This window comes from Mesoplodon densirostris, chromosome 9, assembly GCF_025265405.1.
Source record: "Mesoplodon densirostris isolate mMesDen1 chromosome 9, mMesDen1 primary haplotype, whole genome shotgun sequence".
Classification (NCBI taxonomy): domain Eukaryota; kingdom Metazoa; phylum Chordata; class Mammalia; order Artiodactyla; family Ziphiidae; genus Mesoplodon; species Mesoplodon densirostris.
Window position 1 is genome coordinate 18,836,353 of NC_082669.1, and position 26,771 is coordinate 18,863,123.

Below are 26,771 nucleotides of genomic sequence, written 5' to 3' on the forward strand. Positions count from 1 at the left end.
AAATCTGTCCTAGGGAGGTATATGGTTGCTTCTTGAAGAGAACCTGAGTGACAAAAGATAGTGATGGGATATTGGCTACAATCTTTTTTGGTTTTGCTTTTGTTGGTTAGGTTTCTATTTTGTTTTTAGTGCTAAACCAAGAAGGATTGGAGTCAGGATTTAAATTCACTAAATATTTAGGTAATCTCTATATAAATTCTAGTGATGACTAAAATAGGGAAGTTTTTTAAAAGTTTAGGTATCTTTAAAAGACATTTCCAGTAGTTCTTTATTAACTTGATCATTTTAGTTGCTAAGGTTATATTTCACAAGGTATATATGATGGCTTGGTGGTTAATTTTTCATATTAAAGTGGTAATAGTTGCAAATATTCTGAAATAGACTAATAATTACTTTTATTCAGGTACTGAATATGAGAGTAAATATATAATCATCTGGTTTGTATGTGGTGAGGAGGACTATTCTGTGTATTTTTTTTTTTTTTTTTTTTGCGGTACACGGGCCTCTCACTGTTGTGGCCCCTCCCGTTGCGGAGCACAGGCTCCAGACGCGCAGGCTCAGCGGCCATGGCTCACGGGCCCAGCCGCTCCGCCCGCTCCGCGGCATGTGGGATCTCGCCAGACCAGGGCACGAACTTGTGTCCCCTGCATCGGCAGGTGGACTCTCAACCACTGCGCCACCAGGGAAGCCCTCTGTGTATTTTTTTTGACAAGACTTAATGGCAGTGATGATATTTCCAGTTCTTTGAGCTTGTTGACAGAAGTATAAGCTAATTATGGTTCTTTAAATATAAAGCTAAACATGTTCTAGATAAACCAAGATTCTCTTTTCTTTTTTGAAAAATAGGAGCAGATGTCTCAAGTATTAGATGCCATGTTTGAAAAATTGGTCAAAGAAGGGGAACATGTAATTGATCAAGGTGATGATGGCGACAACTTTTATGTAATTGATAGGTAAGTTTTGTGTAACTTCACTGCTGAAAGGTAATGAACCTTTTGTGGAAATCTCAGTGGCTATTATAACGCCTGACAGATTAATGTATGATAATTGCTATTGCCTCTTTACCCTTATTCCTGTGTAACTGGCCCTACATACCTACAGTGAACCCATGCAGTGAAACCATGCTACATCATGGAAAGAGGCATAGTGTGTGGAAGACTGGTGACTTTTGGTTAATCTAGAAATCCATCATTTACTGGGAGGAGCCTCATTTGTTAACTTCTAACTGAGAGGTAGTGATGCCTGTTCCAGAGTTAGAGATGGCTGTTACTCTGAGAATAGCAGCATAATACAACATCTGGGATATTGAGTCCGTATAACTCAATCTGTTATTATGTTTTCTAAAAAGTTTCTTCTGTTATTACTTAATGAAGTAAAACATGCTAATGGTTTAAAAGATTCAGATATTTCAGAGGGGCCTAAGGTGAAAAGTTAGTCTCTCTTCCTACTGCTTTAGCATCATCTAATCAGCTGAGGGAGCAGTTTGCGTGTCTTTCCAGAAATTGTTTATGCATTATTATGTCTGTCTATTAAAAACTCTGTAGAGAAGTTATTTAAGTGAGAAGGCCTGCGTTTATATTGAAAATCTAATTTCCGAAAATTTAAGTTGTGCTTGACTTCATCAAAGAGCAGTGCGCTTTTCAGATGCAGAGAACAAACGTATGGACACCAAGGGGGGACAGCGGGGTGGCTGGGGGTGATGAACTGGGAGATTGGGATTGACATGTACACACTGATGTGTATAAAATAGATAACTAATAAGAACCTGCTGTATCAAAAAGTAAAATTAAATTAAAATCAGCTCTAAAAAATTAAAATAAAATAAAAAATAAAATAAAATAAAAAAAGAACAGTGTGCTTTTAGCAATACTTAGGTAACAGCCCTAAGATGTAAAAGGTGTGCAGCCTGGACTGAGTCTTCATTTCTGCACTTCTGTGACATGGTGATGAGGTGTTGATGAGACTTTTGGATTCCCCAAGCACCCCACCACCACCAACGCCCGCCCTGTTTGCATGGAACACATCATCTCCCAGCCTGATCTGTCGGATTACATTTGCTTCTCTGGGCCAAGTTGTGTTCTACTCAGAGGCTCCACGGAAAATCACACCCCCCGCCCCCATCTGCTTAGCCCTTGTTCCCTGATCTGGGCTCTGTGGGTGGTACCTTTCATGCATCAGTAGCACATGCTCTCTGAGTCCCTCAGTCCCTCACGCCTAAGTCCGTGGTGACCCGGGAGAGCTGCACTAGCCAGGGCTGGGGCTGGACTCGATGATTTTAGAATTGTCCCACATGTAAATTAAAGTCATGATTCTGGTACCATTAACAGCTTTCATCAACGAAACACCTCAGAAATTCACTCAGCTGTTTAATCGTATAGAATTGTAGGGGTCTATGCGAACCCCAAAGGTAGTACAGGAATAATTTTCTTTTAGTAGGTATTTTGACTATAAAAACGCCCTACATTTGTATATAGCACCTTCCCTTTTCAGTTAGATCCTCGTCACCCTTGCGACAGGTGACAACTTTCAGGCCCACAGAAGTGATGCGAGTCGACGAAGTTCACCCAGATGATGAGTGTGGAGCCGACCCAGCGTCTGGGTCTCTTGGCCACTGTGTGTGCTCTTTTCATGACTCTGCCCTGCCCAGGGCTTCCCGTTCTCAGGGGAGAAATCTATATGAAAATGCAGCACACGGTATTTTAGCAGATTTTTAGACTGATACGATTTCAACTGGACCAGTATAGCTCACTATACTTCTCGTCAACCCATTTGTTGTCTATTTTATCCTATTCAAAGTAGAAAACATAGAAAGCAGTTTTAGTGCAAATGTGTAAAGAGTATAAATAGAGAAATGAATCTATACTTGAAAAATAACTATTCATGAAACAAATTCCAGAGGGTATCCGTGAAACAGCCATTCTAGCCATGAATTATATTAAAAGCCAGTTATTCTTATTCATGAATATCTTTTGTCTCTAATATCTTACGTGTTTGCTTTTGTGGTATCTTTACCATTCGTAATCCTTTCTTAATCTTAAAAGCACTCCCTGTTTTGTCTTTGCTAGAGTTTAGCCAACAGAATAAAGCCAAAGAATTTCTCCCGCCTGCCCTCACAGGTGTTTCAGCAAGCCTTGAAACCGTGTTCTCTGATAAGATACAGTACATGGAAAAACAGTTCTCCACAAGAAGAATGCAGTTTCCAGAAATATAGGATCTGGATAATATGCAGCGCAGTGACTGTTTTACTTGCCTAGAAAAAGAAACCCAATTAAAAGATAAGCACAGAAAGACTATAAAAAGACCAGGATCACATATTTAGCCTGAATTTCTGCCACTTTTAGATTGTGGGGTCGGTCTAACATGAAGGGCCAGATTGTATAAAGAGCCACAGAGTAAATTTTGCAGGCTTTCTGGGCCATGAGGTCTATGTTGCAGCTACTCAGCTCTGCTGTCATAGCACAAGTCAGCTACAGAGAATGCAGAAACCGCCGGTGTGTTTGTCTTTCCAATAAAACTTGATTTACAGAAGCAGGCAGCCAGTCTTGGGCCTCAGCTTGCCGGCCCCTCCTGTAGATTATAAAGGACCCTGTGAGTACTGTACAGCAGTGCCTGACCAGATGGTTAGAGCTCTATTCTTTTTAAAAATTATTTTCTTCTGATCTCAAAAGTAATATGTATTCGTTTTAGAAACAAAAACTCTTTAATTACATAGTGAATGTCCCTAGAATCCTCCACAGTTCTTATACTCAGAGATGACTGCAGTCAGCAGATTCACACGCATTCCTTCAGATGGTTGTCTTTGCATATTGCATTTGGTTGCAGTCTTAGTTATATTTTTATCATTTATTTCAATACCTTAAACATTTGTTGTTTAGTCTCATTTGCCCCAGACGATGAGACAACAGACACATGGATGGGCCTTACCCTCGTCCCGTGGATGGTCTTTTCTTCCTGCTTGTCTGGAACTGGTGGTGTCTTTTTCACATATTGATGCCCTTTTATTCCTTGTTGTCATTAGAGGGGAAAGGAAACTAAGAGCCCATCCTCAGCTGTCACCCTTGGGTGTGTCCTACGTCTCAGGGAGGACCCCTGTTGCCTTACTGTGCCTGCGGAAGGCTCCCAGTGCACCCAGCCAGCTCCTTCCTGCTTCTCCCCGACGTAAAGACCTCTTCAAGGATGTAGAAGAAGCTGGGGGCAGTGGCGGATCTGGGAGGAAACTGAATGGCTGGGCCAGGGCACTCTTCACCCTTCTAGACATTTAAAGTTTTAACTGGGTGACAGTGTTACGATGTCCCAGCCATAAGACTAAGCAATCAATGATTTTTTTTTTTAAAAAAAGAGTGAGGTTGTATTTCCCAGGGCTCACGTTTTATCGTGATGAGATTTTACCTGAATTACTTTTACGTCTTCTTTTTCACATGTGCAACAGAGGAACATTTGATATCTACGTGAAATGTGATGGTGTTGGAAGGTGTGTTGGCATCTATGACAATCGTGGGAGTTTTGGCGAACTGGCCTTAATGTACAACACGCCCAGGGCAGCTACGATCACTGCTACCTCTCCCGGGGCTCTGTGGGGCTTGGTGAGTGAAGTATTTATTTGACCTGAATGTCATTTGTAAAAATCATTACGACAGAAGCCAGGTGGCTACAGTATTTTAGTTCTAATAGGTAGATTTATTGGGGATCATCATCAGTCATCAGGGAATTTATTAAGCAACTACTAGATGCCGAACTATTGGGCACTAGGACTGTGCTGAGTTAAATCTTCATGTCTATTTCCCAGATTGAGTCAGGAGTTTAACCTACTGGCCATGGGAAAGACACTCAGATCCAAAATATTCCTCTTTTACCCACTCTTAAAAACCAACCAGCCACACAAACAAAGGCTTCGGTGCTGTTTTTTCAGATAGCTATCTGTGGTAAATATTATCATCTGTGGTTCCAGAGTACGGGCCCCTGACCTGTAGCATCTCTATCACCTGGGAACTTGCTAGAAATGCAAATTGACGCCCCACTTACTGATTCAGGCCCGTTGACTCAGAAACTCTGGCAGTGGGGCCCAGCAGTCTGTGTTTGAGCAAGCCCACTGGGTGATTCTCATGCATGCTTGAGAAACCACTAAAAACTGAGTCTCTCCGTGCTGTATAAATTGATTGGTAACAACTTTGCATTGCCAAGCAGCTGTGTGGAGAAAAAAATACTTGGTGCCTGTGCTTCTCACGTGGATGCACATCAGAATTTCTTGGAGGTGTTAAAAAAAAAATTCTCTTACCTAGACCCTACCACAGACAAATCAGACTCTCAGGGTGGGGACTCTCTGACCTGGGCTTTTAAACAAAATTTCTTAATGGTGCTGTTTCGACAAGACTTAAAAGTTGGTTTAAAGACATTTGGGGGACTTCCCTGGCAGTCCAGTGGCCAAGACTCCATGCTCCCAGTGCAGGGGGCCCGGGTTCAATCCCTGGTTAGGGAACCAGATGCTGCATGCCACAACTAAGAGTTCGCATGCTGCAACTAAAGACCCCCGCACGCCACAACTAAAGATCCCACATGCTGCAACGAAGATCCCATGTGCCGCAACTAAGAGCCGGCACAGCCAAGTAAATAAATATTAAAAAAACAAAAACAAAAACATTTGGGTTGTGGGGGAGGGAGATTCTTTTCATAGATGATCTTAGGATGCAGAGTAGCCGACCCAAGGCAAGCTGATTCTGGACTGTGTTTAATCTGCTGCTTAGGGATCACCTGGGAATCCAGTTAAAATGCAGATTCAGATTCACCGGGTCTGGGATGAGGCCTGTGATTCTGCATTTCTCACCAGCTCCCAGGAGACATCAGTGGCTGCCGGTTCCCAGAACACCCTTTAAACAGCCCTGGTGTAAAGGGAGTGTTGACAGTACTTGTATTTCCTTTTAAAATTGTTGAAAACATCCCATCCTATAGTTTTGACATGCGTTTACTCGGTTATTTCTCTCAAATCCTTTTGTGGAAGGAGACCAGGTTGAAGTAACAGGAAGTTTGCTAACAATCTCCTTCCCGAGGATGGTAGCTTCAGAGAAGTTACACATTATTCAGTCACCACTCAGCCTTTGACTCCAACGCGGATCCAACTGATAAAAATAGCTCTTGATCAGAGAAACAAGACATATTGTGCATTTCTTCTTCTTAGACCCTGGCAGTTGCTGTTTACTTATTTAAAATGTGATGAGTCACTTTGTAAGTGGTGGAAGCAACATTGGAATTGTTTCAGATGGAAGGGAGCTGAAGTGTCTTAAGGGTTATCAAAGATTTGAATACCCAAAGCCAGCAAAATAAATACTCCAAACCCGAGCGGACTTGGCCCCTAGGAAGCATTTGCCTGCCCTCACAGCCGCGGGTCTCTCTCTCTTTCATTAAGGAAGGTATCATTTAAAATTTAATCATCCTGATAGGGTTGCCAGCCAGGGTCAGACTGTCACATGGTAAGGAAGCCTTCTCCCTGCAGGTCCTTGGAACAAGGTCACACACTTAGCGGGTTGGCCCTTTGAATACTAATAGTTCTCAGCTCTGGAAGGAACCTTAAGCTAGGGACAAAGGCCCAGCATTTCCCAGTGCGTGTGATACTTACGTTCTCAGGTAGGATTAAGCATTTTCAGAGATTTTTTTTACTAATCTGTACATGTTTCAAGCTTTATGAAAGTGGGCAGTTTGTGATGATCACCTTGGGGATGTGCATAAGTGCAGTAGGTGTTTTTTAAAAATTATAATAATTAACTTAATCAATTAATATTTCAAACCTGCTTTCTTAGCAGCTCGCCTAACTAGCCCCCTTTCAGCAAAAGCTGAGTAGAAAAGAGGTTTTGCTTTTAAGACCAACAGATTGGAGCGCTGCCACATAAGTGCAGGTGTAAAGATAAGCAAATCTCAAGAGAAAAGTCCTTTGTAGAATAGTCTAACTTTGTAAATAAGACTAGGTCACTGTTAGCCTTGGGGGATTAACTGATCTACAAGACCATGCTGGTGATTCAGAGGGGCAATGATTGATTGAAATGACTAGGATGAAAACATTTGAAATGGGACTTTGTGGATTTTATTTATATGTCACAGTGGGTGTGAAGAGGTGGGCCACTAATAGAAAATTTTTCCTTAGATGTGTAGCTCATTACGGTTAATTTCTAAATTGCTAACCTATTTCTAGTCTTCTCTGTTTTGCAGTAAACGCTGTTCATAAAATGGTGTTGCATCTGGTTCCCAGACCTGATTATATATCAGAATCACTCGGGGAGCTTTTACGAAATACAGATTATTGTAGAGTCCTATATGCAGAGATTTTGAGTCATTAAAGTCTGGTATGTTAGAATAAACCTTTTTTTAAAAACACAACAGCTGACTTTGATGCAGAACCAGACTTGGAAATTATTTCAATATGTTTACTAATTATCTTGAAAATTTTTCTCTTTTTAAAAAAATGATTAAGAGTACAACAAGTCCAAATTACAGCCCTTATAAAATTGTAGTAAGCTAAATTGGAGAACAGGATGTTTAATTTCCTAGAGACTTACATCCTCACTGGCATTTTTCTCCATCGTATCAGTTCATTTAAATTCAGCCCTAATATGTTGGCATAGTAATTTATTAATTAAAGAACATATCCCAATTAATTTTATTTTATATTAAGATGGTGTAGTTATCAGTGTATGCCGAAGTAACAATTTTAGGGGCTCTTAAGTGAGAACTAAAATAATGTTTTGTAGGAATTTTTAAAATATAAAATTTGTAGGAAAACCATTTTTGAGCCATCACCTTTAAAGTTTTCTCTAGTTCCTTAATTCAGTGTGGTATCTTTGAGGTTAAGTAGTATAAACATAGGAACATTTTAGAATGATGAGCATAATAAACACTGGAATCAGAGTCTACTCAAGAAAGTTGTAGTTTTTTTTGTTTGTTTGTTTTGCGGTACGCGGGCCTCTCACTGCTGTGGCCTGTCCCGTTGTGGAGCACAGGCTCCGGACGTGCAGGCTCAGCGGCCATGGCTCACTGGCCCAGCCGCTCCGCGGCATGTGGGATCTTCCCGGACCGGGGCACGAACCCGTGTCCCCTGCATCAGCAGGCGGACTCTCAACCACTGCGCCACCAGGGAAGCCCAAGAAAGTTGTAGTTTTTCTGTGCACCTTTTAAAAAAGGTGACAGAAACCCTAGAGTCAATAATTTTTCAACATATCTTACATTGTACTTTCATGATTTAAAACCATTTTCTAATACTGGTTTTCATGTATTTTTTACCGCAACCCACAAGAAACACATTAGGAAATGTCACCACCAGTGCATGTGTGTGTGTGCCTTTGTGTATAACTGAAATAAATATATAACTCAACACTTTACTAAAAGGGATCCACACTCAGATTTCCTATTCTGTTTTTTTTGTTTTGTTTTGTTTTTTATAAAATGCTGGTCATGGGTGAAGGGAGTCAAAAGGTGCAAACTTCCAGTTATAAATACATCCTGGGGATGTAATGTACAGCAGGGTGACTACAGTTAATACTGTATTGTATATTTGAAAGTTGCTATGTGAGTATATCTTAAAAGTTTTCATCATAAGAAAAAAAATTCTGTAACTATGTATGGTGACGGATATTAACTAGACGTATTGTGGTGATCATTTCACAATACGTACAAATGTTGAATCATTATGTTGTATGCCTGAAACTAATACAATGTCGTATGCCAGTTATAACTCAAAAACAATGCTAGTCATGTCCCACCGAATTCTAACATTCCAGGGCTGTTATCTTCAGCAAAAGAACTCAGTGCTAGTTTGAACTCATAGAAACTGAGTAGAATGGTGGTTGCAAGGGCCGGGGGGGGTGGGGTGCTGTTATAAAACGAATAAGTTCTGAGGATCCAGTGTACAAATGATGATTATAGTTAACAATATTGTGTTATATACTTGAAAGCTGCTAAGAGAGTACACCTTAAACGTTGTCACCACAAAAAAGAAGTGGTAATTATGTGAGGTGGTAGAGGTGTTAACTAACCCTACTGTGGTAATCATTTGACAGTATATATCAAATCAACATGTTGTGTACCGTAAACTTCCACAATATTCTCTAGATCAATTGTATCTCAAAAAGCTGGGGGTGGAAAACGAACAAGGAGCTGGTATATTTTTTAAATGGTGCGACAGCGCCGCCTAGTGGGTGTATCCCGCCAGTTACATGTTGGTCAGATCTCTGTTCTGAATAAAAAGTAAACTTGCTTTCTTTAAAAAACATGAATATGGTTCTATATTTATGCTTAAAGAAATAAAAATCTGAAATGAGTCATATTAGAAGTGTACTAATGTTAATTTTCTATTTCAAAATCTTCAATTATTGTTTGTTCCTTACAGGGAATAAAATGAAACTATTTCTTCAAACTTTCTTTCTCCATAAAGTCTACCTTTTAACTATCTTTGTATTTGATATTCTGCCTTTAGGACAGGGTAACCTTCAGGAGGATAATTGTAAAAAATAATGCCAAAAAGAGAAAAATGTATGAAAGCTTTATTGAGTCACTGCCATTCCTTAAATCTTTGGAAGTAAGTATATGTTTGTGCTTTTATTTTGTTTTGCTTTAAAAGATTCTATTTTGTTAGGAATACTTAATTCTGTAGAAGGTTTCTTTGAACAATAATCTATCCATATTTTCATTTGAAAAGATTACAGTGTTTTTATAGCTTAGTATCTCTTTTACTGCCTGTAACTGCATTTGTTTTGTCGTTTACAAGTAATAGACCCCTAGGAGCATCTATAGCATATTTATATGTGGTCTCTATCTAAAAGCAGACTTAAACTAATCACATAAATGTAGGCAAGAGCCTTTATAGGAAGAGGTTATCTAAATACAGAATGTCCTCACTGGCCTCTCCTTCTTTATTCCTTTCCTCCTTTTCTCTTAAAATTGACAGTCTAAGGTCTCTCTTTCTTTTTTCAGGCTACACTTATTCACATGGTGAACTTGGCAAATCCCCTGGCTTTAAATGTCTATTATGGTGATGCTTCTTAAAATTGACATCACTGGGCAAGGCCCTGCCCTTGAACACTAGACTCATTTCTCTAACTGCATATTTAACATTTCTTCTGGGATGTCTAAAAGACATCTCAGACCTAACACGTCCCAAACCTCCTTCCTTCTCTTCCCCACCTTAGCGATAGCAATGCCATCCTTCTAGCATCTCAGCCAGAATCCCTGGGGTTGATGGACCAGTCTGATAACATGTCTCTTTGTTGGCTTGTCAGTATCCACCGAGTAGCAATTCGGGCCACATTTCAGAATGCATATTGGGCAGCTGATCTTCTCTAGCCGCAGATCTCTTTAAATAAAAATAGGTCAGGGGTTGGAAATTCAAATGCCTTGAGAGCCAGGTACATAAAAAGAAGAAACGGTAAACTTGAAAACATGTGCTCCATCTAAAGAAACAGCTGCTAGTCCACCAGAGTTTATTTTTGCTGCATGGAAGTAAGGGCTGAGTGTTGCTGAATGCCCTGATTTTTCAAGAGAAGCTGGAAATGTAAGTTTTTATGAAAAATTTGTTTAAAATGCTGGCAGTTAATTAATATAACACACACATGCACACACACAAACCCACACACTTGCTCAATTTATTTGGCCTATGGGCTACCATTTTTAAACCCCTGAAATAGTTATGACTACCTGATTAGTCTGTTTAGTATAGTTGTCCTATGTTTCCACGGGGATTGGTTCCAGGACCGCCCCGGTGGATACCAAAACCTGCGGATGCTCAAATCCCTCACGCTGGGCCCTCCTTAGCCCCCGGGTTCCACATTTGTGGATACAGAGGGCCAACTGTATATTTATTGAAAAAAATCTGCATATAAGTGGACCTGCACGGTTCAAACCCATTTGTATTATCAAATACAACTGTATTTGTATTATTAAATACAAATACAGTATTACCAAGTGTATTATCTTTTTTCCTTTATAGGTTTCTGAGCGCCTGAAAGTGGTAGATGTGATAGGCACCAAAGTATACAACGATGGAGAACAAATCATTGCTCAGGTATAATACTCTGTATGGAATTCAGTTTGGGGATATTTTCTAAAAGACTCTTATACACTGTAAGTGTAAGTCCTGATAAAATTTTCATGTGTGTCTACAATTAGTAGGTAGTGATGGTTTAAATGAATATTCTATCAAATGACCTGTTAAAAATGGTTTAATTTACAGCCATCAGGCTATTTGAGTATTTTTATTTTTGTAACTAACTCTTAATGAATATGTATTAAATCATCAAATGGATTTTTGCATAATTTTATATTTGTACCTGACATGAAGGTCACATGTATAAAGAATGTCATTTATAAGAGGAAAACAAATGGTAATCACTCCATGAGATTTATTAATAGGGACCCAGAAGGTTCATTGGAAGATGTAGAATTTTGCACAATCGGTTCATTGGCAAAACTTCCTGAGGCTGCTTCCTGATGAAATAAACCAAGAAGGGAACATGCTGCACCATGTACTGTACTGGCTTACAGGCACTACAGGCACTAAGGGGGCCAGCATGCTCTTTAACCCCTAATGCTTTTCTAAGATCCCATTGGAACCAGAAGCAGTGCATACGTACCTTGGTTAGAACAGACCTACCAAGAAGTAGGATTTATGAAGACAGTTAAAGTTTACAGATAAAGCATACCAAAGATAGTGCCTTATATCCTAGTTACAGTTTTGAAGCATTGATTGCATGATTTAAACAGATTTTTAACAAATTCTGTAATTTTTGTATCACAATATTACACTGTATTGTAATCTTTATCTGAAATATCGTCTTTCGAGATATGTGAAACAAGATTCAAGGTGTGTGAGGCTGAGAAAAGAGTAATTATTTTATTTTATTATTATTTTTTAACATCTTTATTGGAATATAATTGCTTTACAATGGTGTGTTAGTTTCTGCTTTATTACACAGTGAATCAGCTATACATATACATATATCCCCATATCTCTTCCCTCTTGTGTCTCCCTCCCACCTTCCCTATACCAACCCTCTAGGTGGTCACAAAGCACCGAGCTGATCTCCCTGTGCTATGCGGCTGCTTCCCACTAGCTATCTGTTTTACATTTCGTAGTGTATATATGTTCATGATACTCTCACTTCGTCCCAGCTTACCCTTCCCCCTCCCTGTGTCCTCAAGTCCATTCTCTATGTCTGCCTCTTCATTCCTGTCCTGCCCCAGGTTCGTCAGAACCTTTTTTTTTTTTAGATGCCATATACATGTGTTAGCATACGGTATTTGTTTTTCTCTTTCTGACTTACTTGACTATGTATGACAGACTCTAGGTCCATCCATCTCACTACAAATAACTCAATTTCGTTTCTTTTTATGGCTGAGTAATATTCCATTGTATATATGTGGCACATCTTCTTTATCCATTCATCTGTCGATGGACACTTAGGTTGCTTCCATGTCCTGGCTATTGTAAATAGAGCTGCAATGAACATTGTGGTACATGACTCTTTTTGAATTATGGTTTTCTCAGGGTATATGCCCAGGAGTGGGATTGCGGGGCCATATGGTACATCTATTATTAGTTTTTTAAAGAACCTCCATACTGTTTTCCATAGTGGCTGTATCAATATACATTCCCACCAACAGTGCAGGAGGGCTCCCTTTTCTCCACACCCTCTCTAGCATTGTTTTTAGATTTTTTGATGATGGCCATTCTGACTGGTGTGAGGTGATACCTCATTGTAGTTTTGATTTGCATTGCTCTAATGATTAGTGATGTTGAGCATCCTTTCTTGAGTTTGTTGGCAATCTGTATATCTTCTTTGGATAAATATCTGTTTAAGTCTTCTGCCCATTTTTGGATTGGGTTGTTTGTTTTTTTGATATTGAGCTGCATGAGCTGCTTGTAAGTTTTGGAGATTAATCCTTTGTCAGTTGCTTCATTTGCACATATTTTCTCCCATTCTGATGGTCGTTTTTTTGTCTTGTTTATGGTTTCCTTTGCTGTGCAAAAGCTTTTAAGTTTCATTAGATCCCATTTGTTTATTTTTGTTTTTATTTCCATTTCTCTAGGGGGTGGGTCTAAAAGGATCTTGCTGTGATTTATGTCATAGGGTCTTCTGCCTATGTTTTCCTCTAAGAGTTTGATAGTGTCTGGCCTTACATTTAGGTCTTTAATCCATTTTGAGTTTATTTTTGTGTGTGGTGTTAGGTAGGGAGTGTTCTAATTTCATTCTTTTACGTGTAGCTGTCCAGTTTTCCCAGCACCACTTATTGAAAAGGCTGTCTTTTCTCCATTGTATATTCTTGCCTCCTTTATCAAAGATAAGGTGACCATATGTGCATGGGTTTATCTCTGGGCTTTCTCTCCTGTTCCACTGATCTATATTTCTGTTTTTTGTGCCAGTACCATACTGTCTTCATTACTGTAGCTTTGTAGTATAGTCTGAAGTCAGGGAGCCTGATTCCTCCAGCTCTGTTTTTCTTTCTCTAGATTGCTTTGGCTATTCAGGGTCTTTTGTGTTTCCATACAAATTGTGAAATTTTTTGTTCTAGTTTTGTGAAAAATGCCATTGGTAGTTTGATGGGGATTGCATTGAATCTGTAGATTGCTTTGGGTAGTATAGTCATTTTCACAGTGTTGATTCTTCCAATCCAAGAACATGATATATCTCTCCATCTGTTTGTATCATCTTTAATTTCTTTCATCAGTGTCTTACAGTTTTCTGCATACAGGTCTTTTGTCTCCTTATGTAGGTTTATTCCTAGGTATTTTATTCTTTTTGCTGCAGTGGTAAATGGGAGTGTTTCCTTAATTTCCCTTTCGGATTTTTCATCATTTGTGTATAAGAATGCAAGAGATTTCTGTGCATTAATTTTGTATCCTGCTACTTTACCAAATTCATTGATTAGCTCTAGAAGTTTTCTGGTAGCATCTTTAGGATTCTCTGTGTATAGTATCATGTCACCTGCAAACAGTGACAGCTTTACTTCTTTTCCGATTTGGATTCCTTTTATTTCTTTTTCATCTCTGATTGCTGTGGCTAAAACTTCCAAAACTATGTTGAATAATAGTGGTGAGAGTGGACAACCTTGTCTTGTTCCTGATCTTAGAGGAAATGGTTTCAGTTTTTCACCATTGAGAACGATGTTGGCTGTGGGTTTGTCATATATGGCCTTTATTGTGTTGAGGTAAGTTCGCTCTAAGCCACTTTCTGGAGGGTTTTTATCATAAATGGGTGTTGAATTTTGTCGAAAGCTTTTTCTGCATCTATTGAGATGATCATGTGGTTTTCCTCCTTCAATTTGTTAATATGTTTTATCACATTGATTGATTTGCATATATTGAAGAATCCTTGCATTCCTGGGATAAGCTGCACTTGATCGTGGTGTATGATCCTTTTAACGTGCTGTTGGATTCTGTTTGCTAGTATTTTGTTGAGGAGTTTTGCATCTGTGTTCATCAGTGATATTGGCCTGTAGTTTTCTTCCTTTGTGACATCTTTGTCTGGTTTTGGTATCCGGGTGATGGTGGCCTCTTAGAATGAGTTTTGGAGTGTTCCTCCCTCTGCTGTATTTTGGAAGAGTTTGAGAAGGGTAGGTGTTAGCTCTTTTCTAAATGTTTGATAGAATTCGCCTGTGAAGCCGTCTGGTCCTGGGCTTTTGTTTGTTGGAAGATTTTTAATCACAGTCTCAATTTCAGTGCTTCAAGTGCTGTTTATATTTTCTGTTTCTTCCTGATTCAGTCTCGGAAGGTTGTGCTTTTCTAAGAATTTGTCCATTTCTTCCAGGTTGTCCATTTTATTGGCATATGGTTGCTTGTAGTAATCTCTCAGGATCCTTTGTATTTCTGCAGTGTCAGTTGTTACTTCTCCTTTTTCATTTCTAATTCTATTGATTTGAGTCTTCTCCCTTTTTTTTAAAGATGAGTCTGACTAATGGTTTATCAATTTTGTTTATCTTCTCAAAGAACCAGCTTTTAGTTTTATTGATCTTTGCTATTGTTTCCTTTATTTCTTTTACATTTACTTCTGATCTGATCTTTATGATTTCTTTCCTTCTGCTAACTTTGGGGGTTTTTTGTTCTTCTTTCTCTAGTTCCTTTAGGTGTAAGGTTAGATTGTTTACTTGAGATTTTTCTTGTTTCTTGAGGTAGGCTTGTATTGCTATAAACTTCCCTCTTAGAACTGCTCTTGTGCATCCCATAGGTTTTGGGTCGTTGTGTTTTCATTGTTATTTGTTTCTAGGTATTTTTTGATTTCCTCTTTGATTTCTTCAGTGATCTCTTGGTTATTAAGTAGTATATTGTTTAGCCTCCATGTGTTTGCATTTTTTACAGATTTTTTTCATGTAATTGGTATCTCTAGTCTCATAGCATTGTGGTTGGAAAAGATACTTTATATGTTTTCAATTTTCTTAAATTTACCAAGGGTTGATTTGTGACCCAAGATATGATCTATCCTGGAGAATGTTCCATAAGCACTTGAGAAGAAAGTACATTCTGTTGTTTATGGATGGAATGTCCTATAAATGTCAATTAAGTCCATCTTGTCTAATGTGTCATTTAAAGCTTGTGTTTCCTTATTTATTTTCATTTTGTACGATCTGTTCATTGGTGAAAGTGGGGTGTTAAAGTCCCCTACTATGATTGTGTTACTGTCGATTTCCCCTTTTATGGCTGTTAGCTTTTTCCTTATGTATTGAGGTGCTCCTTTGTTGGGTACATAAATATTTGTAATTGATATCTTCTTCTTGGAGTGATCCCTTGATCATTATGCAGTGTCCTTCTTTGTCTCTTGTAATAGTCTTTATTTTAAAGTCTATTTTGTCTGATACGAGAATTGCTAGTCCAGCTTTCTTTTGATTTACACTTTCATGGAATATCTTTTCCATCCCCTCACTTTCAGTCTGTATGTGTCCCTAGGTCTGACGTGGGTCTCTTGTAGGCAGCATATATACAGGTCTTGTTTTTCTATCCATTCAGCCAGTCTATGTCTTTTGGTTGGAGCATTTAATTCATTTACATTTAAGGTAGTTATCGATATGTATGTTCCTATTACCATTTTCTTAATTGTTTTGGGTTTGTTATTGTAGGTCTTTTCCTTCTCTTGTGCTTCCTGCCTAGAGAAGTTCCTTTAGCATTTGTTGTAGAGCTGGTTTGGTGGTGCTGCAATCTCAGCTTTTGCTTGTCTGCACAGGTTTTAATTTCTCCATCGAATCTGAATGAGATCCTTGCTGGGTAGAGTAATCTTGGTTGTAGGTTTTTCCCTTTCATCACTTTAAATATGTCCTGCCACTCCCTTCTGGCTTGCAGAGTTTGTGCTGAAAGATCAGCTGTTAACCTTATGGGGATCCCAATGTATGTTATTTGTTTTTTTTCCCTTGCTGCTTTTAATATTTTTTATTTGTATTTAATTTTTGGTAGTTTGATTAATATCTGTTTTGGCGTGTTTATCCTTGGATTTATCCTGTATGGGACTCTCTGTGCTTCCTGGACTTGATTGACTATTTCCTTTCCCATATTCGGGAAGTTTTCAAGTATAATCTCTTCTAATATTTTCTCAGTCCCTTTGTTTTCCTCTTCTTTTTCTGGGACGTCTATAATTCAAACGTTGGTGCATTTAATGTTGTCCCAGACGTCTCTGAGACTGTCCTCAATTCTTTTCATTCTTTTTTCTTCATTCTGCTCTGTGGTAGTTATTTGAACTATTTTATCTTCCAGGTCACTTATCCGTTCTTCTGCCTCAGTTATTCTGCTGTTGATCCCTTCTAGAGAATTTTAAATTTCATTTATTGTGTTGTTAATCACTGGTTGTTTGCTCTTTAGTTCTTCTAGTTCCTTGTTAAACGTTTCTTGTATTTTCTCCATTCTGTTTCCAAGATTTTGGATCATCTTTACTATCATTATTCTGAATTCTTTTTCACGTAGACTGCCTATTTCCTCTTCATTATTTGGTCTGGTGGGTTTTTACCTTGCTCCTTCATCTGCTGTATATTTCTCTGTCTTCTCATTTTGCTTAACTTACTGTGTTTGGGTCTCCTTTTCACAGGCTGCAGGTTCATAGTTCCTGTTGTTTTTGGTGTCTGCCCCCAGTGGCTAAGGTTGGTTCAGTGGGTTGTGTAGTCTTCCTGGTAGAGGGGAGTGGTCCCTTTGTTCTGGTGGATGAGGCTGGATCTTGTCTTTCTGGTGGGCAGGACAGCATCTGCTGGTGTTTTTTGGGGTGTCTGTGACCTTATTATGATTTTAGTCAGCCTCTCTGCTAATGGATGGAGTTGTGTTCCTGTCTTGCTCGTTGTTTGGCATAGGGCGTCCAGCACTGTATCTTGCTGGTTGTTGAGTGGAGCTGGGTCTTAATGTTGAGATGGAGATCTCTGGGAGAGCTTTTGCCATTTGATATTACATGGAGCCGGGAGGTCTATGGTGGACCAATGCCCTGAACTCGGCTCTCCCACTCAGAGGCACAGGCCTGACACCCAGCTGGAGCACTAAGACCCTGTCAGCCACACGGCTCAGAAGTAAAGGGAGAAAAAAAGAAAGGAATAAAGAAAAAAGTAAAATAAAATAAAGTTATTAAAGTAAAAAGTAAAAAAAAAATTGTTAAGAATAAAAAAATTAAAAAGTAATAAAGAAAAGAAAAAAGAAAGAGCAACCAAACCAAAAAACAAAACCACCAATGATAACAAGCCCTAAATAAAAACTATACAAAAAAAAAGGACAGACAGAACCCTAGGAGAAAGGGTAAAAGCAAAGCTATACAGACAAAATCACACAAAGCAGCATACACACACATGCTCACAAAAGGAGAAAAAGGGAAAAAATATATATACCTATATATTTAAAAAAAAAAAGAGAGCAACCAAATCAATAAACAAATCTACCAATGATAATAAACTCTAAATACTAAACTGCGATAAACATAAAACCAGAAACAAATTAGATGTGGAAAGCAAACCCCAAGTCTACAGTTGCTCCCAAAGTCCACCTCCCCAATTTGGGATTCGTTGTCTATTCAGGTATTCCACAGATGCAGGGTACATCAAGTTGATGGTGGAGATTTAATCCGCTGCTTCTGAGGCTGCTGGGAGAGATTTCCCCTTCTCTTCTTTGTTCACACAGCTCCTGGGGTTCAGCTTTGGATTTGGCCCCGCCTCTGCATGTAGGTGGCCTGGGGGCGTCTGTTCCCGCTCAGACAGGACGGGGTTAAAGGAGCAGCTGATTCGGGGGCTCTGGCTCCCTCAGGCCGGGGGGAGGGAGGGGTACAGAGTGCGGGGCGAGCCTGCGGCGGCAGAGGCCAGCGTGACGTTGCAATAGCCTGAGGCACGCCGTGAGTTCTCCCTAGGAAGTTGTCCCTGGATCACGGGACTGTGGCAGTGGCGGGCTGCACAGGCTCCGGGAGGGGAGGTGGGGACAGTGACCTGTGCTCGCACACAGGCTTCTTGGTGGCGGCAGCAGCAGCCTTAGCATCTCATGCCCGTCTCTGGTGTCTGTGCTGTTAGCCGCGGCTCGCGCCTGTCTCTGGGGCGCGTTCAGGCGGTGCTCTGAATCCCCTCTCCTCACACGTGAAACAGTGGTCTCTTGCCTCTTCGGCAGGTCCAGACTTTTTCCCAGACTCCCTCCCAGCTAGCTGTGGCGCACTAGCCCCCTTAAGGCTGTGTTCACGCCGCCAACCCCAGTCCTCTCCCTGCGCTCTGACCGAAGCCCGAGCCTCAGCTCCCAGCCCCGCCCGCCTCGGCGGCCAAGCAGACAAGCCTCTCGGGCTGGTGAGTGCCGGTCGGCACCGATCCTCTGTGCGGGAATCTCTCCGCTTTGCCCTCCGCACCCCTGTTGTTGCGCTCTCCTCCGTGGCTCCGCAGCTTCCCCCTACCCGCCACCCCCCGTCTCCGCCAGTGAAGGGGCTTCCTAGTGTGTGGAAACCTTTCCTCCTTCACAGCTCCCTTCCACTGGTGCAGGTCCCGTCCCTATTCTTTTGTCTCTGTTTTTTCTGTTTTCTTTTGCCCTACCCAGGTACCAGGGGGAGTTTCTTGCCTTTGGGTAAGTCTGAGGTCTTCTGCCAGCGTTCAGTAGGTGTTCTGTAGGAGTTGTTCCACGTGTAGATGTATTTCTGATGTATCTGTGGGGAGGAAGGTGATCTCCACGTCTTACTCCTCCGCCATCTTGAAGGTCTCTCAAGAGTAATTATTTTAGAAGGCAAATAAACAAGTAAATCAATCAATCCTCCCACACTTCCCACATACATACAGATTAGCGCAGTCAGGGATTGGGACGACGTAGAGACAAATTAGAGAACAAGGCTGAGGGTCTACGATATAAATTGAAAAAACCGCAAAGTATAGAGCTTTTGAAATGATTTTTTTCAGATTACTTTGAAATAATTATAGGTTCACAGGAAGCTGCAAAAAGTCCCATGAACTCTTCACTCAGTTTCTCCCAGTGCATCTTGCATCGCTAGTACAATATCAAACCTAGGAAAGTGACATTGGCACAACCTACAGGACTTAATTCATTAGTTTTACATGCAATTTGAGCACGTTTTGAAAGCAAAATTACATGGCTGTCGATAAGACTCATTATGATTTAAGATACTTGAAAATTTAACATGAAGCTCATATGAAAACCTGATATAAAGGTAAGGGAAAGGAGATATGTATACTACACTTAGAGTTTATTAAAGGTTTCTTTAGATACTAGTTGTCTTTAAGCATTTATAAACATACAGGTCTGCACTATAGTATAGTATAATCGAGACTCAACATTCCTTGTGATATAATCTGATACCGTATTTCTTGAATTCTACTAAAGAGTTTTGAAATACCTAAGTTTCTCCAGAATCACTTTGAGAGGCTTAGGGAAGTCAGTGTCTGCTATCTTCCATAATTATACTACTGTACTTAATTCAGAAGGCGTCATTGGAAGTCAAGGCAGTTTGTTTAAAATCCAAAACGAGAACATGGCTATGTGTAGTTAAAAATGGCAACACTTTCTTTTAGAAATCTTTTTGGGGCCTTGAGGTGGCTTGTCAGTAAACTGGCATCTAGAGCTTGGTCCCCAGCCAGATGCAGGACAAACATCTGGGCCCACACATACTACTCCCTAAGAAGTCGGCTTGCTTTCTTCTCTTTGGGAGTCGCTGGGTTATCTTGGGTCGCCATGCTGATGCTTGTAGATCAGGACACACAGAGTGGCACATTTTAGCATAGGAGCAGCTGACAGAGGCAATGCTGCTGGGAAACGGTGCTAGCATTTCTAACTATGTATGTGCTTTATCCAGGCTGCAGTTCAGGCAAAATTTTTACCTCAGTGTTATTTGCCATATTTTCTTGGCTAGTTTTAGCAGAAATACCATGCTAGATAGTATATCATTTCAGATAATTTTTTACAAACGAAATTGTTACAATGTAATTGTCGATCTTAATGTCTCAACTTAGGAGGGGACATAGCCTGCTCCTGTGGGGTTTCACCTTTCAGGCAAATCACGGTGGGATTGATTTCAGGGGCGTGACGGGCGCCAGGATTGCCGTCAGCTAAACTTGCATTTTCACCCTCAGTTTTTGTTTTATTCTGATAGGGAGACTTGGCTGATTCTTTTTTCATTGTAGAATCTGGAGAAGTGAAAATTACCATGAAAAGGAAGGTAAGTCCTAAAAATCCATGAAATATTAGCAAGAAACATAATAGATTTTCCTTCTGATGTTTAGACTAAAGTTAACTTTTATTTTTCTTAAACTGAGTCAAAGTTAATACTTTCCATCACCTTGTCAGGGTAAGTCAGAGGCGGAGGAGAACGGTGCAGTAGAAATCGCTCGGTGCTCTCGGGGACAGTACTTTGGAGAACTTGCTCTGGTAACTAACAAGCCCCGAGCTGCTTCCGCACACGCCATCGGGACCGTCAAATGTTTAGGTAGGACTCACACAGCCCTGGGCATGCTTGCCCTGGTTGAAATCATTCTATCTGCATTGTACGTATTCATGTTGTACGGATTATCTTACTGGGTTCACAAGTTTTATGGTCCCCACAAAATACAACAAGGTTAGGATTCATTGCATTATAAAGTCTATTTGTAGAAGCCAACATTTTTCCTTTAAAAATTTTCACACACTTATATATTGTGTTCTTTTTTATAGGCATGAAATAACATTTTAGTATGTCATTAAAATAAGAATCCTGAGTACCAAATTTTATATCGAATTTTTAAAATAAACAACATACACTGTGTTCCTCCAAAAAAGAAGGCTCAAACAGCATTTTTATAAGGTACACTAAGCTTTGAAGGGCAAGCTGGAACGTCTGTAGGAATACTTACTCATCTTGTACTAGGAATCAAAGGTTCAAGCTTGTTGGAGCACAATAAAATCTTGTTCAGCTATTTATTACTTCTGTGTACCACACAGCAGCTCAGCAGAAATGCCATCTTCAGCTGGAAGACATCTATATATGGCTGAGATTTTATATATGAGACATAACTTAGTTTAATAATGAAAAATATAATTCAGGAGGTATCAGTATAGGTGACATTTTCTCTCTTTTTTAAAAGATTTATTTTTATTATTTATTTATTTTTATTTGTTTTTGGCTGTGTCGAGTCTTAGTTGTGGTGCATGGGTTCTTCATTGCGGCATGCGGGATCTTTCACTGCAATGCGCGGGCGTCTCTCTAGTTGTGGCATGTGGAAAGTTTTCTCTTCTCTGGTTGTGGCGCCTGGGTTCCAGAGCGTGTGGGCTCTGTAGTTTGCAGCACGCGGGCTCTAGTTGAGGCGCGTGAGCTCAGTAGCTGTGGTGTGCGGGCTTAGTTGCCCCATGGCATGTGGGATCTTAGATCCCTGACCAGGGATGGAACCTGCATTCCCTGCATTGTAAGGCGGATTCTTTACCACTGAGCCACCAGTCAAGTCCCTACGTGACATTTTCTTCAAAGAAATAATTCAAAAGTAATTAGCCACTCTGTGCTCTTCATCCACAGTTCAGTAGCATAAATTTAGCTTCGATGTTCTTAAGATTTGCAAATATCCTCAGAATTTTCTTAGAGAATTGACTTTTTCAAAGGTTTTAAATAATATATTATTAATCAAGGGTTATTATACCTGGATGAAAAAGAAGACAATTAGAAGCTGACAGGTAATTTCCCTGAGTAGAGGTATTAGACAGTAGGAGTAAAGACGATGTGAGTGAAATCCCATTAATTATATTCTATAATAAATTATTATATTCGGGCCTCCCTGGTGGCGCAAGTGGTTGAGAGTCCGCCTGCTGATGCAGGGGATACGGGTTCGTGCCCCGGTCTGGGAGGATCCCATATGCCGCGGAGCGGCTGGGCCCGTGAGCCATGGCCGCTGAGCCTGCGCGTCCGGAGCCTGCGCGTCCGGAGCCTGTGCTCCGCAACGGGGGAGGCCACAACAGTGAGAGGCCCGCATACCGCAAAAAAAAATAATAATAAATAAATAAATAAATAAATAAATAAATTATTATATTCACATTAAATTTGAGAAATACAGAAAAGGTAGGAAAAAGTAAGAGTCACCCAATACCACCACCACCCAGCAATTTCCACATCCTATTATAATTCCTTCTCATCTTTTTTATTTGTATGGGTTTTCTGTTTTAAAATAGTTTTGTAAACTGCTTTTTTCATCCGTTATAGCTTAGGCATTTTCTCATATTTATTACATCAGACTGTAACATTAGGTAAATATACACATTATGAATTATTTAATCATTCCCCACAGTTAAATAATTTGTGGAGTTTGGCTCCATTTTTGGGGGTCGGGGAGAGCTTTTTTGTGTGGGTGTATGCAGAGACTACTTTTCCACATATAGGACTTTTCCTGAGAAATGCTTTTTGGAAGTGGGTTTTCTTTTTATGGTTTTTGATATATATTGCCAGATCACTTTTATTTGTACTTATTTACACGTACCAACAGTGCAACAATGTCTGTTCACTCTATTGTCAACATTGCCTTTTTTACTTCTGCAAATTTGAAAGGCAAAAAAAAGTATTTTAATTTGTATTTGTATGATACTATGATCATATTTTCATGTGTATATTATAAATTCAGTTTTAGAAAATGCTCAAGATAGGCAACCTAAGCAACATAGAGCACATACTTACACAGTGGATAAAATCATTATTTTGGCTGCCATTTTGAATTGACCATAGTGTAAAAGAATAAAAATCATAAAAGGTAACATTTGGATTCTTCACAACATAGCATCGTAAACCCTGAGAAGGGAAAACAAGATAGAAAGCATTCTCTTGCCGCCCTTGAGTTCATATTACTAAGGTGGTGACATCAAAACTAATTTATTTTTAAAATTCCAAGGTCTTCACATAACAGTCCCTCATTCTTTTAACCTAGATCAGGAACCTCCAATAGGACATCATATTGCCAAAGGACACTGGCTGCTTCCTTTTTGAAGTGGAATGTTTTTATCTTTATGCCTTTTTCTTGTATCTGATATTTATCTTAAAATGCCATTGCGTCATTGACATGCGGAATAGATACCATAAATGACTTAGAAATTCTGCAGATTTGCAAAGAATGTTATTTTTCTTTTATTCTCCCCTCTTCTTAGCCATGGATGTGCAAGCATTTGAAAGGCTTTTGGGACCTTGCATGGAAATTATGAAAAGGAACATCGCTACCTATGAAGAACAATTAGTTGCCCTGTTTGGAACAAACATGGATATTGTTGAACCCACTGCATGAAGCAAAAGTATGGAGCAAGAAGACCTATAGTGACAAAATTACACAGTAGTGGTTAGTCCACTGAGAATGTGTTTGTGTAGATGCCAAGCATTTTCTGTGATTTCAGGTTTTTTCCTTTTTTTACATTTACAGTGTATCAGTAAACAGAGTAGTGATTTAATAGTCAATAGGCTTTAACATCACTTTCTAAAAGAGTAGATCAAAAAAATATCGACATATTGATAAAATGACATTCTACTCCACAAAATTATGATTTGACTGAAAGGTTTATTCAGATGATTATAATATACTGAAAGTATCTGTGTTTAAGAAGATAATTAAAGGATGTTGTCATAGGTAATGTGTGTTCATTTTGACTCACTCAAATTGATATGTTATGACTACGCCCATGTAAGAGGGAACTTGACAGTGAATCATGCTTTACAGCATGGCATCACATTCTTTTTACAACTCACTATATATAGTACGTACAATTTAGTAATGTTTGTTTTCGAGTTTTTCTGGCTTGGTAAGTTATGTACTGGCCTTGGCCTATTGGTGAAATGGTATAAAACATCATATGCAATTTAAAACCTTTTCTATTTTTGCAATAAAGTACCTTTTGACTTTTTGGGCATAATGTCAGTAACCTACATATTCCAGTGGTTTTAAGGACAGGCAGTTTAGTCATTACAATAATAGGGAAGACTCCTTTTAGGTGAAAGGTCATTATTTTCCTCACAAAGCATCTATCTATGCTTCCTTTTTCCATTTTGCAGTTCTCTGTATTTGTTATCTTTAAAAATTTGAGTTTGACATTTAATGTCACAAATTTTTTTTTTTTTTTTTTTTGCGGTATGCGAGCCTCTCACTGTTGTGGCCTCTCCCGTTGCGGAGCACAGGCTCCGGACGTGCAGGCTCAGCGGCCATGGCTCATGGGCCCAGACGCTCCGTGGCATGTGGGATCTTCCTGGACCAGGGCACGAACCCACGTCCCCTGCATCGGCAGGCGGACTCTCAACCACTGCGCCACCAGGGTAGCCCTGTCACAAATATTTTTAAATGCTCTTTAAACTTATTTGTTGTCTTCTGAAAGCCTAAGGTCTTATTATATATGCTAAAAAAAAAAGTCTCCTATACCAAAAATATTTGGGGTCCTTATCAGCATGCCCTTAAGATATCTCTTTGTTCTTCACTAGATGTACATAATACAATCCTTTGCAGACATCTGCTCCCAGGGGTTTCCTCCAAGGTGGGAGAAATAAATTTTTATAATTAAAACATATATAAAGATAAAAGGAATTTCTGTCCATTCCAAATATACCATTAGGCCTTGCCACTTGCTTTAATGTAGACTCTCAAAAGTGCAGAATGAGCTCAACTGAATAGATTTTTGTTGACAATTGACATGCTTATTATTCTGCTACATAAAATGAATTTAATTATGTTCAACCAAAGGAATATATTCTTACATGATTTCTAGGCCTACATGACCCCAATGTCTAGAGAGATTAATTCTAACCAGTTGTTCCCTTTTAAATGAGCAATTTCATTTTGGGAAACATGTTTCAAAGAAATATATACATGGGTAAAAAGATTCTGTGGCTAGTGTGGTCTTACTAGAGAATGTTTATGGTCTTGCTCGTATAATGAAAACGTGGTTAAAATATGTTAATCAGATAATGTATATATAAGAAGTATGTAAAGTATACCTTCAGCCACATTTTAGAACAGTTTTAACAATTTTGCAAACTTTCCCACAGGAAGAGAGCTTACTACATGAAGAGGACTTGTTTTCTATTTCAGATTTTAAAAGCCACGTCTGCTAAACAAAAAACACAAAGAACCCCAAATTCCTCGTTCATCATTCTGTATTCTCAATTTTATTCACTTTTTCAAGTTACCTGTTTTGTTGCATAAGCTGATTGTTAACTACAAATGCCTGTTTAATAAAGAACTCTGACCAAGGCTGTAAATGCCAGTTACATTATTTTCAGTATTGTTGGTTATATTTAAAATTTCCTTATAATAAAGCACACTTTTATAATAAAGTGTTTTCAATGAGTTTTTTTATTTTTCCGCTTGTTTCTTTAATGTGACTTCCATAGAGCACATTGTACTATGTGAAAAGCATGACAGAGATACAGCATATGTGAAAGGTAAGCCCTGGGCATTATGCAGCAAGGAAGTATGGTTCTGTAGGGCAATAGGTTTTTAAAAATCTTAACTAGTGGTCATATGTGATTTAAATAGTTGTGGTATGTTACAGACTAATTCTGCCATTTAGAATAACCAAGTAAATCTAGCACACTAGGGAATTTATGTGTTAAAGTAATTAAAACACCGCAAGTTTGAGTTGTGAATGCCATTATTTAATCACAGACCAAGAGTCCTTACTATTTGGAAATTCTCTGTTGATGTTTCATTCAAGGATGCATTATGTTGCTAAGAATTATGGGAGGACACTGTTAACACAAAGGTGCTTCCCTTTATGTAGAGAGAGAGTGTGCGTGTGCGCCTGTGTGTGTGTGTGTGTGTGTGTGTGTGTGTGTGTGTCCTGCCTTTCGATATGAACTAGGGCTTGGTGCATATGCTTTATTTTTAATTTTTTTTAACATCTTTATTGGAGTATAATTGCTTTACAATGGTGTGTTAGTTTCTGCTTTATAACAAAGTGAATCAGCTATATATATACATATGTCCCCATATCTCTTCCCTCTTGCGTCTCCCTCCCACCCTCCCTATCCCACCCCTCTAGGTGGTCACAAAGCACCGAGCTGATCTCCCTGTGCTAGTAGGCTGCTTCCTACTAGCTATCTGTTTGACATTTGGTAGTATATATGTCTTGGTGCATATACTTTAACATAAATACTACTTGTGACGCATGCTGTGTGAATGTGTTTGGTCCATTCTTTAAACCCTGGCTAGCAGACTATTTAAAATGCTGCAAGTGAAACATAGGGCATGAAGCAAGGAATTTTGGATTTTACTGAAATATGTAGGATTAAGTGCTAAGTCCTTTTCCTTTCTAAAGCATCTTTAAAATATGGATATAATTTTTCCACATTTTTTTCAAGAAATGTTATATTTGTAACAAG

The 26,771-nt window shown here is 39.3% G+C and overlaps 1 protein-coding gene across 2 annotated transcripts in view; it reads left to right on the forward strand.

The window, feature by feature from the left end:
• PRKAR2B (protein kinase cAMP-dependent type II regulatory subunit beta) overlaps positions 1 to 25,704 on the forward strand; it is a 113,978-nt gene extending 88,274 nt beyond the window's left edge. Inside the window, exons 5-12 of one of the 2 annotated variants that reach the window (XM_060107763.1) lie at positions 847 to 953; positions 4,430 to 4,583; positions 9,458 to 9,559; positions 10,967 to 11,041; positions 20,559 to 20,624; positions 20,753 to 20,891; positions 23,561 to 23,701; positions 25,437 to 25,704. In XM_060107763.1, the coding sequence (XP_059963746.1) occupies positions 847 to 953; positions 4,430 to 4,583; positions 9,458 to 9,559; positions 10,967 to 11,041; positions 20,559 to 20,624; positions 20,753 to 20,891; positions 23,561 to 23,694 (777 nt within the window). In that variant the 3' untranslated portion in view covers positions 23,695 to 23,701; positions 25,437 to 25,704. Of the gene's footprint in view, positions 1 to 846; positions 954 to 4,429; positions 4,584 to 9,457; positions 9,560 to 10,966; positions 11,042 to 20,558; positions 20,625 to 20,752; positions 20,892 to 23,560 lie in introns of both variants that reach the window. The other variant, XM_060107762.1, reaches the window with a different exon arrangement.
• Positions 25,705 to 26,771: the final 1,067 nt, after the last annotated feature.